Source organism: Oryzias latipes, chromosome 15 (assembly GCF_053564925.1).
Source record: "Oryzias latipes strain Hd-rR chromosome 15, Olatipes_Hd-rR_3.1".
Taxonomy (NCBI): Eukaryota; Metazoa; Chordata; class Actinopteri; order Beloniformes; family Adrianichthyidae; genus Oryzias; species Oryzias latipes.
The window spans coordinates 16,087,523-16,103,412 of NC_136251.1; the positions used below are offsets into that span (position 1 = coordinate 16,087,523).

Consider the following 15,890-nt stretch of genomic DNA (forward strand, 5'->3'; position numbering starts at 1 on the left):
AAAAGGAAGAACGCTAGAGTAAATACATGGGATGAACTGGTGCACAGAACCCTAAAAGGAAAGTATTTGGAAAACCCAAACACACACAAGCCAGAGCGTTGTTTCAGCTTTGGGTCGGGTTGTTTTCTCCGCCAGTTTAATTAAAAAGACCAAACATGACACCAGGTTGGCAGTTTAAATTTAACATTTACTTTCTTTTAACTGGAGCCGAGTAATGTTCACACTTACTGTCATAACGTTCTACAATATTGCATGCCCTGAGTTTTACTGTCATTTGTTTCCAACTACTATTTTCATAAACCTCCCATTGCTAAGTGTTGGCTTTTTATTTAATTACACCTACTAAATAACCCTGCTGCAGGAAAATGTTAAGAAAAACCAATCAAGATAAAGTGGCTCAACATCCCAAACGGAATTTCTGGTTATGTTAAGTATTTATTTTAAAAAATCATCAAGCCCTCACAAGGGCACAAGATTGATTGAAAAAAAAAAAAGAAAAAAAGAAACGTAGCCATTGGGAAGATGTCACCCAAATTTTGCCCTATGATCCAAAATGATGATTATAAAAAAGTCAATTATTGCCTTATCGTTACAAAAGTAAGAACAAAATCCAACCTGCAGGAGGCGGACCTTGTAATCCTATCCAACCAGCATCCAAATTCATCTCTGCTGAGCTTCAGTGTGTGCCTGAATTAGATCAGCCATGAGTAATAAATGAAGATGCATCCTTGTCGTTTCTGATGTTTAATGCATTTTTAAAGTTCTTTTGTGGGTTTCCTCAAAAGTTGCGTCAAGGCAGCAGAAATAGCTGAGAAGAGAAGGATAGAGGACCCACTCCAATCAGCGTTTAATCCATTGTAAAAGCGTTCCCAGTGTTTTTTTTTTAAGTATGATCATGCTGGTTTTAAGCATAATTATAAAACTGCTGTTATTTTCTAAGACATAGTTTCTGCAAAGGAGCAGGAATTCATTAGATTTTGGCCTCTGAGTTGTGGAATGGAACCATTGGCAAGAAGCAACCCCGCCCCCTCCCAGTTGTGGAGTGGAGCAGAGAGCTTGGCCCAAACAGTGTATTTTCTATGTCAAAAATGAGCTCCTTCTCAAACGGCTTTCTTTTCTACTCCAGATTCTCAATAATTTGATTAAATAAATACCCAGAAATGCTATTTTGAGCTTAATTGTGTCCTCCACAAGAACCTATTAAAAACACCAAACACGTTTTTATTGGATTGGATTTTTAAACAATAAAAAACTTGGACAGTTTTTGACAGCACTGATTAATTCAACGTTAACCCTTTATTGAGCAAGATCAGTCAGACAAACATGTACGCTCATTGATGTGATACCTAAAGATATCCAAAAAATGGTAATCATTCTCCTTTTAATTTAAAATATGACATGTTTGTTAAAGCATATTAGCTGACAATCTGTTCATTTTCATAATCTAATTTGTTTTTTCTTTTTATTTTAACAAGTTTATTGTGAAACGTTTTGCTAGGTTATTAAAAATGATGGAGAACTACAGTACATGTATTGGTTCTACCTAACATGCTATTTACACACAGTTTTTCATGTGTTTTGTGTAATATGTCATCCTTCATGAACAGTCAGAGTATTAAGATTACATTTGACAGCACAAATTTATGTTGAGGTTCTGTTTGGGTGACTTGCAGGTTGCTCTGACCTGAGACTGACCTGTGTTCACATAAGGAGCAGAAACAAGGTCTGGGATTACTTAAACACTTTTTTTTTCAAAGTCACCACAAGTGTGGGGGTTGAAGCTGAGGGCAGAAGGATCAGATACTTCTGGGAATTCTTGAAGCCAGTCTACCTCAATCTGAAAGTTTCGCAATTTGTTCATGAACCAAATCAGTTATATCATATGAATGTGTAAAAAGTTAACTACTGATCTAAAAAATCAGATCATGTGCTTCTCAATGAAAACAATCCAAAATATACAGAATTACCGTCTATTTTGATCATTTATGACACAAAAAGCGTGCGACAGGCAATTGTCCTTCCACACTCCTATGTGAGTATTTGCCCCTTAGGGTGCTGTTTGAGATGAGTTTTCTAAATCTATGCCCCAAAATATTCTCTGCTGTTGAATATGCGGGTCACAATTATTCCTAACCCTAAAGGAAGAACTGCGCGCAAAGATGGTGTGGTGCTTTAAAATGCAATCCTGTCACTTCTCCAGCTGCACAAATACATTATAACATCTGCATGGGTCTGATCTAATGTTGGTGGCATGAAATGCTTACAACGGCCAGATGAACAGCTAAAATACAAAGAAACTAATACATCAGCCAAAATTGACCTTCCCGGGCTTCTGTAGAAACACGGCTGTGCAGTGAAATGAGATGATTACAGTATTAAAGTTCTGAGAGGAGCGAAAGCTGTGACATATGGAGTTGACAGTCTTTCATAATTGTAACACATTGACACGCTTAATAGATAAAAATGTGTTTTCTTGACAAGAAAACCCTCAGTATGTCCAAATGTTAAGAGAAACATGAATTTAATGCAGGCTATCTTACTTCAAATGAGAACCAATGTATGTGTTGTGAATTTAAATCGACAAATCCCTCCTTTTGGGTCTAATGGTAGCATGCATAAATAAAGAAAATGAATGAATGAATGAAGGTTAAGCTTCCCTACTTATCTGTATGATGGGAATTCAATATTATTACAATAATGAGTTATTTTAATTTTTGATACAAAGGCTGTTGCATGTGTCTCTGCAGAATGTCTAAAGGTGTTGATTGCCCTGCAGAAAATGTATAATCTAAAAGTTCATGTTCCTTCCAAATGTTCAGGAACAGTGTAAAGGGCATAAAGAAGATAAAGACGGGAGCTTGCAGATCCTAAAGGGGAACACCCACTCTGTTTTACTTTAAAAAAAATAAGTACACACAAAAAAACAGGGTTAGATAACAACTAAACTTTTCACCCCGTTTCCTAACCTTTTTGGTAAAAATATACGACGCCACAGAATTTATCGGTCATAGTGAATCCACTTCAACAATCGCCAAGAATTTCTGTCAATCTCTGCTGTCAGACTGAGCCTCCTTCTGTTGTTAGTGTAATGCTACATTCACGCCGGGCTCAGCAATGCATGTTCAAGCAAACACTTCCAATGGAGTCTATGTATACCCGCATAAATGCGTGTTTTGGGCTTCCTAGTTAAAAACGTTTGCGTTCATGAGTCACTTCACAAGTTGTATGGATAGGGTCCTTTTACAATACACGGAAGTGCCACCGTTTTGAAAATTGATGATGAAGGTGAAATTAATAACTGCGGTTTACCATATATAACACCAAGTCTTTCATTTATCAGAATAGAGCTGTGAAAGACAAAGCCTGGGGCAAAATAAGCCAGATTTGCACTGCTTTGACATTTCGCACAAACAAACCGTTTTCTAACTGTGAGGACATGCGCTGGAACCAGGTAGGGACAGTCCAGTGTGAGCACTGTATGCTAAAAGCGCATTCAAGAACCTGCGCTGTACGCATTCTTGAACGCACATTACAATATAGTATTAAACCAGTATTTACCTCAACTTTGTCCTTTTTATTTCTTTTTTTACTCATGACACCTGCTCACTACATTGATATAACACAGCCTTTCAGTAAGGCTTACAGCAACAAAATTTGCCACAGTTAGAAGTAAGTTCACGAACTTTAAACACCATACATGCATGATTCTAATGTAATCCAGAATGTAATGAAGAATGGGGTTTCTTAAAGCAGTGGTAAAATGATGCTGCACTCACAGTTGACACTGGTCTCCTTTGACCCCTTTGGTAGTACAAAAGCACTTCCCCGTGCTGGCTTGGCACACGTTGGCATGACTGTTACACTTGCAAACTGCAAAGAAAAAAACAACAAAGATGAGGAGAAATAACGGCAGACAGGCAGAGTAAAAGAATCTTGAACCTTTTTAAATGAAAATTATAATAAGTATCTGCTGGCAGTGCAAAGATTTGATATTTTCATTTCTATATTTCTTGAAAGCAACTTGGGCAAATAAGAAATACTTTACTGAGCGAGACCTTAATTTGCCGCCACTGCAGGGAAAAAAAAAACGAAAAGTGAAACATGCACTCGAGGCCTTGAACTGTGTTTTTAATAAAGCTTCTGTTGAGAAAATGAATGTAAATAAGAGAGCAGGAGGAGCACAGGGAAGAAGATATATATGTGCGTGAAGGAGAAAAAACAAGGAAAAGGGCTGAGAAAGTAATGATGGAGATGGATGAGACGTCATAGACAAAGGGAACGGAGGAAAAGACCAGAATCTTATTTTATTTAACTTTTGCTGTGGGAAAATTTCCCTCCACGTTTTATTTTCATCACCCTTTTTAGCTAGAATATATGCAGAATAATCACTTCTATAAAATACTCTGATGTTGCCATCTTTAAAGTTAAACACAATCCCTATTAAAGGCAGCCACTCGTTGACATTTAGGCATTCTAAAAAAGGGGGGGAAGCCAACTGGTAGTTTAGGCTAAACATACCGCTGTTGCACAGAAAAACAAGTCTCAAATTAAGTTATAAGTTATAAAGGCAGGAATGATGATAATGGGTAATCATCTCATTTATTGGTTTTAATACGAAAAAAATTGAGGATTTTTCAAGGCACAAACTGCAAAATTAAATATAAGAACTTATAATATAAAACAATTTGTAAAAACATCAAAAGAGGGTTATCCAACTGAACCCACGGTTACTGCATTTTCTTCCATCTGATTTGGACTTTCAAATACAACACAGTTTATCAGACATAACAGAATCAAATCAATCATTTTCCAATAATGATTTAAATTTCTAAGACCAAATACCCAAAAAAGCAAGACTGCAGGCTGCTCGCACGCTAGCAGGAAAAATTGATGGTGTTGGGGAAAAAAAGAAAAGAAAAGAAAAAAAAAAGACATACTAAATGGAAGTGCAGTAACAGCACTATTACCTGAAATTAGATTGACCTGTGGCGAAAATAGAAAACCAACTAAGCTGTAAGGGTTGATAACAAAAAGTGCCTTTGAGTTTTAAGATGGTTGACAAATAACAGGTGTGTTGGCGCAGGTTTGGGTCACCCTGCAGGTCATACAATATTGAATCAGGAGGACACTGAAAAGGGTAGTTGCTGGATGCAGCCGGAGAAACATGAATCCTCCTGCTCACAGCAGCGAAAGGAAACAAATAATAAAGGAAAATTGGAATGTTTTAAGAAAACAGCACAGGCAGGATGTAGGCCCACTTTGAGCAAAATACTAGTTTTAATTTAAAACTGCTGATAAAAAAAAATGCACTCAATGGATTTAATGTCCAGCTAGGGAATTTGTGTTTTTGCTCGTGACGTATCAAATTGAAATTTTTACACAAAACTGTATCTGGCCTTAGAACTAAATGTTTGTGGGTTAAAAACAAAAGCACAGCATTATTTCATGGATCACTCTAAAGCAGTGGCTTCTATCTCCACTTATTAAGATTTGGCATTTGATCACACACTTGATCACTATATTTGTTTTTGCATTTTTGTTTTCTAACTCCTCTGTGGTTGAGGCTAACTTCCCGGTAACACTGCAATGGATGCACACTAGTGCAGCCACGGAGTCCACCTGGAAATCCAATCCAAATCCAATTTGGACTGTACCAAGTGGATTGAAAATGGGATAATATTTTGTTTATTAATTTGGTAAGTTTTGTTATTTTATTAATGGAGTTACTAGATCACTCTGATCTCTGTTCAAATGTTTGACTTTGGAAGTGTGTGGAAAGAATTTGAAATAATGCAATATTGATGTTTGTAATGATGTAATAATAGACTGATCAGGTTCCTCTTCAACCAAGGTCTTATTCTGCTGAATTTTCACAGATGAAACTAGCTCTTGTAGGGAATGGGTGCTTCTTAAAAAAGAAATTCAAGCTCTGAAACATCTTGATGTCTGTCCATTGATTGTTTATGAGAACTGGACTGAGTGAGTGTGATGTCACTCTTAGAAAAGGCTTACTTCTTGCTACAGTGAAATGAAGTCAATTCGGTTGCCATTTTCTCGTGATGTGGACGCCGCCATGTAGGAGCCAGATGTGGATAGTAAGCAGTAAGTGGTCTGAATCTGAGTCACTGTTTCAAAGGCAACCACTCTTGCCAATCAAGAGAGAGCTTGTTGGAAGGCCACACACCAACCACTTGAAAGCAAGCTTGGGAGAATCTATCAATCAAATATTTTGAAGCTTTGGTGTGGGGGCCAGCAGGCATGACATCATTTTATTGAGGCATCTGATTGGCCAGTTCATAACCTTAATAGCTTATATTACAAAAAAAAATCATAAATATATAAGATTAGTACATGCTTTTTTTTTAAAGGTAGAAGAGCAAGAATGTTTTTTCTGACCGAGAACAAGGTGTTCTGTTGGAAAACTATGAGTTCCATGACATAAGATGGAATTTTCCCTTTTCAATGAATTGATAAATGTATTGTGTTATTAACTAGAAGTCAATAAAGAGAAGCTAAATCTGTAAAATAGGATTTCAAGAATCAATTTTTATCAAAAACCTTAGCTGCTGCATTTTGGATGAGTTAAAAGCTCATTTTAGAAAAGTCTAAAGGTTTTTTAAACAGAGAAACATCTTGTTTGAAATATTCAATTTAGCTGAGAAATTATAATGATATATATTAATATTGTTTTCCATAGATACACAAAAGCTGGTCTGTTTTCAGGCTTTTTCCTTCAGATCTTAAAATGAACACGAAAATACTGCAATCTAACAAGCAAAGCTCTGCTTCCAGCAGAAGCAACTCCCAGCTCAGCATGAGCTCCAATATGTGCTGAGACGTGAAGTTCCTAAAGCACTTACTTTCCACTTGTATTATTAAAAATCATGCTCACATTGATGAATAGATTACAAATTTTCATGGAGAACCAAAATAAATGTTATCTATTTGCCGTAGAACCAACATGTCTGTAGACAGAGGTAGAAAGATTACAGCAAATTAAATTTCATCTACATGCTATAAAATACAAACCAAATAGTCTGCAGTTGGCACATAATCCAATACAATACAATGATAAAAAGATACAAAAATAACAGAATTTAACTTGGAAAAAAAAAAAAAAACAACCGCAAAGCTTAACAAAGAGGCACAGAAGTTAAAGAAAGTCTACATAAATACATATGAAGTGAACCCAGTAAGAAAAAACAACTACTGGGTAGCTTAAAAAAACAAAAATTACCCATCATTTAGTCTGGTCCAACAACAGAAAGTACAGTTGCAGCACAGGCGGGATGTTCTACAGCGGAACATGCAGGTTCAAGCCAGGTTTAATGTTTAATGTAATCTTGTATGACAAGATGTACCTGCTTACAAAAACTGTTAAAGAGCCAATCCAATTAAATGAATATTTTTTGGTGTTTTTAACATTTTCTCATAGTATTCTTCTCATGATGGAGGACACATATATTGAAAATTAAGATTGCTGTTGTAAAAAAGCTTGCAGTCGTTACGTACAAACTACACTTAGGCCACAGGCTCCCTGCTCCACTCCTGTTACATCTACTTGCAGACAAATATTTATGTCCACTTTATTCGGATGCATCCGCTTGCAGGGGATAAAGCACTTCTAACAAGTGACGCAGAAGCCTGAACCGTTTGACTCAAACCTTGCCGGGCATTTACGCTTACTTAAAGGCCGTCAGGTCAGACGGTTTAGGCTTTCGCGTTGTTCGTTAATTACTGATAATGCATACCTCGTCAGGCATTATCCCATACATAGCCCAAGCTATGTATGGGACAACATTTTTCATTGTTGTGGCCCCTAGCACTAAAACAAAAACCTTTGTAAAAAGACCTAACATGAAGCTATGTTCCCACAGGGCATGTGGCAAGGATTAAAGAATGCCCTATACCCCTATTCTGCTCAAAAGCCCATGGTGTTCACACTGGACTGTTGCTACTTGACACTAGCGCATGTCCGTCACCTACAGTTGGAAGACGCTTGGTGCAAAATGTCCCGAATTGGCCAAAGTAAGACCTAGTTTAACTTTCAATGAGTATTTACTTGCCACGCCGTTTTGTGCATAGACCCTGAAACAGTCGTAGAAGCATGTGTGTTTTTCAAACTCAAACTCAAACTCAAACTTTATTTATTTATATAGCGCCTTTCATTTTGGTTAAAAACACAAAGCGCTTAACATAAAAACAGATAAAACAGTCATAAAAAATGAAAGTTGTTCAAAACAGAAAACAAAGGACAATCCCACAAAGAAGGTACCCCTCCCTCACCACCCCCCATCCCCACCCACCCAGTTACCCCAGTAGAACAGTGAACAGAAACAAATAACTGCAGTTGAAGAAGGTCTGGCTTGGTACTGCTGCGAGGAAACGATATCATGGGGATCCATTCATTCCAAGGCCCAGCCCGACCACAGGGGCCATTACCGCAGCGCCCGCCCAACACAGGGCAGCCCAGGGCCCCATCCATGGCTATTAGACCACAGAGTGGGACCCCAGCCCGCCCAACCAGAACGGGCACCACAGCAACGGCACGCCCTACAGGTCAAGCTGGTGGTGCCCAAGAACGATGGATCCCCCAGAGGAAACACTGGAGTAAAAAACATCAGAATAAAAAATAAAAATGATCATAAAATAACAACAATAAAAATAGAAAAAGATAAAAAATAAAATAAGATATAAGAATGTTAGTAATTAAAAAATAAAAAACGTCAGTGATTAAAACATAACCTAAGTATCATTGGTAAAATAACAATAAAAAGATTTGCATATTAGAAACAAAGATAATAATAGTCCTTACAAGAAAATAAATAGATAAATAAATAAACAAATAAATATGTAAATAAATACCTCAATTAATAAATAGATGAATAATAAAAGACATAAGGAATGATCAAAGTCAGACTAAAAAGGTGGGTCTTGAGCCTCTTCTTAAAAACCTCTACAGTCTCTGCGGCCCTGAGGCTCTCCGGCAGGCTGTCCACAGGCGAGGACCATAATGGCAGAATGAAGCCTCACCATGTGAGGAATGCCGAAGTGGATGCCGAAGCCCATGGACGCGAGTTTATATAGACTTTACATTGGAAGTGGTTGCTTGAACGCGCATTGCTGAGAGCCGTGTGAATATAGCTTAAGGAGCTTGTCTCTTAATCGATAGTTTCAATGATAATATTCTAATTGATAGAACTGCCTAATAAATGCCAATCATTGAGAATCGAACAACTCAAGGGTTTATGAGTGTCTTGTAGTGCATGTTGGTAAGAAAAAAAACATATTTTTTAAACATAAAAATTCTTTCAGTAAATGTATTGTAAAAAAAAAAAAAAAACTCTTCTGGGTTTCTCAGCCCTGTGAAAGACTAACCGCAGGTGAAGTGCAGAAGGGGCATAAGAATCATAGAAGAGCTCAGAGAGTGAATGACTGAAATGGAAAGCACATGCCTCCCTCCACAGCTGCTGACTATACAGAAATAATCTGTAAAAAAAACTTTTTTTTCCACAAAAAAGAGAAAGAAATGGCTGATTTGATATAAATCATACTCCTTTCGACTTGTGCAAGCCCCCCTGGCAAAAGAAGAATTGCTCACCCTGCTGCCTCCATATGTACACACACAATACAAAACAACGGGTTGGTGGTGTGTCTCAGTAAATCAGAGGTAGAAAGAAGCAACAAAACACTCCCAAAATATTAAAGAACAATCTACAGTAAAGCTTATACCCTTTTGAGCAGAAGGCTCTGCCTTTTATTTAAGTTTATGAGTAATAAAACTAATAATAACTGGCATGGCATTTTATGATTTCTTACACTGTAACTAATTAGAGCCGGATGTTTTAGGGATGGTATTGTTTTGTGGTCTTTTGCATACTTTTGTTCTGTTGAATTTTTCAAAGCTTCACATTTTCACTTGCTTCTTAAAGACCCACTCCAATGACAAATGTGGATTCTGCATTTTAACATGTTCTTGTAGCATTTTTCTCATGATGGAGGACACATGAAAAGAAAATTAAGCTTAAAATTGCATTTTTTATTCAAATCACTGTAAATCAGGAGCAGATGAATAAAAAAAAACAGTTGGAAAAAGCTTATAACAGTGACGTAGTTGCTACTGTCATCAGGACGCAAACTCTGCTCCATTTTGATGTATCCACTTGCAGAAAAAAGCAGACAAATAAACTGATCAACCTCAACTCACTCTGATTAGAATATTTGAGTTTAGCACATGCATGCTGGCAGGAAAGGTTTTTTTTGGGGGGTAGGAATAAAAACATTCACAAGATTAATCAACTCTGAAGTCCCTCAATGTATTCTAAATGTTTTAAATAAAGGGTGAAGTGTTAAGGTGCACATTTGTCCAAAAAATAATTAAAAAAAATAAATGAAGAAGGAGTTGTAACGGCAAAGAAGGGTTACTGGGGTTGGCTGCACGATGAACTCGTCAAAAAGTCTAACACACCAACAGTCCAGCTGTAGAAACCTTAAGTTAAACTGCTTGTAAGAACAAGCCAAGGTAACACTGAATCATAAGTAATGTTCTGTGATGAACTCTAAAATTATTTTCTGATGGTCAGAGCACTCAGCCTCACCATGGTGATAATGCAAACTCCATCACACCATTTGACAGAATAGAAGAAGCTCATCTTTATGATTATCTGCATTTTATTAAGATATTTCATCTGCCTGCAAGTTTCTTAACATATTTATTTCTTGTGGTCATCTTCACTACGTAGACTGTACTGTATGTCCTCATTAGTGTAGACTATTGCGCTATTAACGCCTACAAAGTGCTTTTTTTAAGCTTAAGAAATACTTTTCTGTGCTGTTTTAGCTATTTTAAGTATTTCAAGTTGAGCTTTTTATTTCTCAAATCTATCTGCTTTTTACTCAAATCCTTCTTTCTTTTGTATTAAACTAATTTGGTCAGACACTTTCAGTATAAAAGCATGTTTTGTCATTCAACCAACAAAAGGAAATATTGCATTATTTTAAGATCCAAACTGCATTTCATGGTGTGCAACCTTGTAAATGGCAAACATAAAATAAGTTGTGTTTGGATAGCAGGTTTATTTCATGAAACTAAGAGTTTCTTGAGGAATGAATCACAGAAAGTCGTTATTTCAGCATTTGATCTAAACCAGCATTTTTTTTTCTACCTAAATCATATCCAGTGACAGGAAATCCAAAATAAACAAAAGTTGTCTAAATTAATTTATTCATATTATCGTCTCTATAGGACTTAAACCGTGGGGTTTCCATAGAGTTATGGATTGAGTTGCAATGGCAACAAACCCTAAATTTGGCTTTCATAAAATATTTATAATTAACATACTTTCTTTTGTCCATTACAGACCTTTTGAAATAAAAATCCAGGCCTCAGAGGAGTTCACAAGTTTTAAAAGGAATAAATAATAAAAATTGGTTTAAAAAAGTACATTTTTAGGTTAGTGAGAGGAAGAGATGTGTTGGTGTTCACACAAACCAAGTATGTGAGCACTAACACACAAACAGGTGAAATGCCAATTTCTATCAAAGAACAAGGTGTTCCTCAGTGTCTTTTGTAATCAGTTATAGTCTTAAGAAGCACCTCTCATCGTCACACAATTCTACAGTGCAAACTTAATCCAGGAAAGGTCAGCGTGAGCTCTGCTAACAAAGACGACGTCAAAGACAGAACATCTAGACCGCTTGATTTTTCTGTTGTTTTAAAAAAAAGCGGAAAAGACTTGATTGCAGCAGTTGTACTTGAAGCTCTGTCACATTTTGTGTTTTTTTTTTTAAGATTAAATCAAATAAATCCTAAATGTAGTTTGAAAGAACTTTAATTGTTTACATTTAAAATGACAACCGTTTTAACCTTTTGGGGTATCAGGAAAAAAAACAAAAAAAAAAACAAGTTCTAGGTTCTTCAATAGGTTAGATTTCTGCATCGCATCACATTGTATTGCAACAGAAACACTAGTTAATGCCCCTGATAATGCTATACCAGGGATTAGGCAGCACTTGGGTTGTCTTGGTCAGGCCGTCAAACCCAGCCTTAGAAACTTGGGTGTCTTTTTTGACAAAGATATGTCGATGGAGCAACACTCCAAACAGCTGATCAAGAAGTCTTTCTTCCAGTTGAGGAATATTTATAAGTTCAGGAAAATTGTGTCATATGAAGATCTGGAACTTCTTATTCATGCCTTTGTGTCTACATGGCTATAGACTACTGTAACAGTCTGTTTTCCTGTCTGAATAAGAAGGACCTCTCTCGTCTGGATTTGATCCAAAACTCTGCTGCAAGGATTTTGACCCACACTAAGAAAAGAGTTCACATGTCCCTTAAAGCTCTTCATTGGCTCCCAGTTGCTTACTGCTTTCAATTTAAAATATTAGTGTTGACTTTTAGGGCCCTCCATGGTCAAACTCCTCCATATGTTCGTGATCTGATTGGCACCTAAAGACCATTTCGTGCACTGTGGTCTGTGGATCAGAACTTGATAGTCCCTTGCACATGCCAGAGGAGACAGATCCTTCCAGGCTGTTGCTCCTGAACTCTAGAATGAGCTCCCTTTGTCCCTGTGTTCCCATGACTCTGTGAATTCTTTTAAAAGTCAACCGAAAACCTTTTATTTTGCAAAGCATTTTAACTAAATCTGTTTTTATTTGGGCTTGGGATGATTGGTTTACGTGGTACATGTTTTATGTCTTTCCTGTTTTTTTGTCTTTAATGTTTTTTATTGCTATGTTATGTGGTGATATTAATGATGTTACTTCACTAATTCTTCACCCAATAAATTGTCTTAAAAAGAAAAACAAATTAAGTGGATTATGAAATTGTTTTTGCAAACAGAAGGGCTTTGATGGCGTAAAGTAAATAGACATTTATGACGGTCGTGTTGAGCAAAACTAAACACTGAACGCTTGTTGATCTTTGCAGGAAACAAGACTTAAGACCTCAAATTTTCCGACTACCTAATAATTTTATACTCAAACTAGTAACTAACTATACTCACCCAGAACCACAAACTTAACTAAAAGATTCAAGTTAATGTGCATTGAAATAAATGGGTCCAGATGGGTTTGTCGAACATTCCTTGCAGCAGTAAAAAGCATCATCTTCGAAATGTACTTTTTTTGTGTAAAACAAGTTTCTCGCAGAAAGTTAAAGGGTTGCTCCTCACATGTAACTACACTCTAAAAGACTAAGAATAAGACTTTTGTCCACTTTTAGCTTTCTGTTTCCATCTTTGTTCTATTCTGGTTCATTTGCAGTTCTTTTTATTAGAAATCTAGTTCTTGTAAATATCCTACACTCAAAAATGCATCTGTTATCATTATATTTCCAGTTTATTGATAATATCTCAGTTGTTGGAACGCTGCAAACTCTATACAAACCCCTTCCATTGCTATCTGTAAAGGGGTTCTGCAATGCCTCACTTAAGCCTTTGATGCCCACACTTATTTTTTGAAAAATATTCTCTTGTGTTTTTTCTTTTGAAGAAATGATAAATTAAGGTCATTTTAGAGCCAAAGTGGTTTGAGGCACATGGGCATCAATAGGTGTCAAGTGGTTGAGAGTTTCAATTCTCTTCACTCAATTTTTCCCCATAAAGGTTAATATTGAAACATTACTTTTTGTCAACAAAACTGGAAAATAGAAAATCACTGAAGTACGGAATGAACTATATTTAGAGACCTTTGCAACTATCAGCAAAAGATTACCAAAATAAAGGAAAGAAACCCCTCCAAAAAAAGCAAAACACACAGGGAAATCAATAACTCTTCTCTTTTTACTCTTCTCTTCTTTTTGTTCTCCATTTATTTTCCAAGCCTCTGGAGCATTGTGTTTGAGTTTGCACGCTAATCCTGTATGCCAAAAGGATGTGCTGATGTCACTGCTTATGGGGCAAGTGTGAAAAAAGGTGTCATGTTAATTTTGCTAACTTTAAATGAATGCTAACTTGCGATAATCAGCACGACTGCTTGTCTTACACGATAGTGCATGAGCTAATTTATTGAATGCATGCTAGTTAAAGTCCGTTTGAATTCATCTGTGCGGTTTTTCATGCTTCAGTGAAAGCAGAGAATCAAAACAAAGCAGCTTAGTCTAAATAAGACAAGAGTCATAGCTGCAGGAAGGTTTTAGAAGCTCTGTGCACATATCGCAGAGAAAAACAAATTCAAAAGCCATTTAAAATCATATTTATACATCTGTTTGTTTTGGCATGTGTTGCACAAATGGTGGATTTTGTGTTTTTGTGTTGGCCAGTAGGAAGCCAAGAATAGAGCTGCCAGCGGGAGGATGACTGGATATTGCTAAGGATGCTGGGTAGGTTGCAGCTTTGCCCTAAGGATGAGTAGGTACACGAACACTTGTGAGTTGGTTTAAAAGCAAAAGATTATTCACACAAATACACACCATAACACAAAAAACAAGAAACAGTTGAGAGTGAGTTTGGCAGAACCTCAACAAGTCCTCGGAGGAGATGGAATGGAGCAACTTTGGAGGGAACTGATGCTGAAAATCTTCTGCAGCATACTGTGCTCCATCACACACAAGCACACAATTCCTGCCTCATCCAGTCTCGAGTTGACAATATTGGGTTGTCATTTTTTTTTTACAGAGACTGCACTCAAGTGCTCTAAAGCTCCTGAACTATACACATTTTTTTAAAGAACTTCTCCTATACTACTCTGCACCATAAATTTAAACCTCACATGGGTCTGACTGTTGTCAGGAGAAAGTGCAGAAGGCTGGGCAGTACAAAACTTGAAAGACATAGGAGATGTCTTTACTTAGTTTTAAAAAAAAAAACCTCAGTCGTAGATCTTTGGGAGCAGGTAAGTCCGACGCTTCTTCTTTGTTCCAGTGGTTTTGGTGCCTTGTGTTCTAAATACATTTCTCATCCTCTCAACTAACCAAAAAATTAAATTTCTTACAGTTTCTTTACATTATCAACACCAGAATGAGTTTTTAATTGTTTACCTTGCTGCATATCCCAACAGGGGCCGCCACAGCTAGTTTGTCAGCAATTTGTACGCCGGATGCCCATCCTGACACAACCGTGTTTTTTATCCGGGCTGGGGACCGGCACATGGAGAACCAAACTTTGGGCTCCTAGTGGCTACATGCTTAAGCAGTAGTGGAAAGGGTCTTGCCCAAGGACCCACACTGGATGAAGTTCATTGCGCCCTTTGGTAATCAAACCCTAATTTTCTGTGTGCCAGACCTGCACCAGCGAGTTGTCAGTTAAGGATGTCTTCAAATCATCAATGACTTGATGACTAAAGGTAAAATCCTTTGGGAGTGTGTGTTATTCTTACTTTTTTACAGTTTAGTTAGCCTGATAGTGGTGTAGTGGTTAGCACTTTTACAGCACAGCAAGCAGTTCAGATAGAGTTTGCATGTTTTCCTTGTGGGTTTTCTTGCTCTAGCTTCCTCCAACGGTCCAAAAATACGCTTCAGTGATAAATTGGTGACTCTAAAAATTGTTTCTAGGAAAACATTTTAGAATGTGTGGTTGTGTGGCAGACTGAAAACTGTCCAAGTGTCCCCCCCTGCCTACACTAAACAGTAGCTGAGAGACTCCAGCAACCATGTACAGTGATCCCTTGCTATAACACGGTTTACTGTTCACGGTTTCGCTACTTCACGGATTTGCATTATGCATTGTGTTCTGCATTCTGATTGGCTAAAAAGTCACTCAGCTTCTTCTCTACCTGTGCGTCAATAACGTTGCAGTCTTATCATACATCGTTACCCTTTTTTTCTTTTTACTTGGGGCGTATAAGTGCGTCTTATAGTGCAGAAACCACGGTAGCCTTCATAAATGTCCAGTAACATCAAAACTGTGCGTTTTCCTATCTGAATGTCTGAAACAGTCAACATGGTGCCA

General features: G+C 37.1%; 1 protein-coding gene across 4 annotated transcripts in view; it reads right to left on the reverse strand.

Annotated features, from left to right (window-relative positions):
• atrnl1a (attractin-like 1a) overlaps positions 1-15,890 on the reverse strand; it is a 287,490-nt gene that overhangs the window by 165,476 nt on the left and 106,124 nt on the right. For all 4 annotated transcript variants that reach the window (XM_078931510.1, XM_078931509.1, XM_078931508.1 and 1 more), the window contains one exon: positions 3,777-3,870. In XM_078931510.1, coding sequence (XP_078787636.1) covers positions 3,777-3,870 — 94 coding nt within the window. The remainder of the gene's footprint in view (positions 1-3,776; positions 3,871-15,890) is intronic.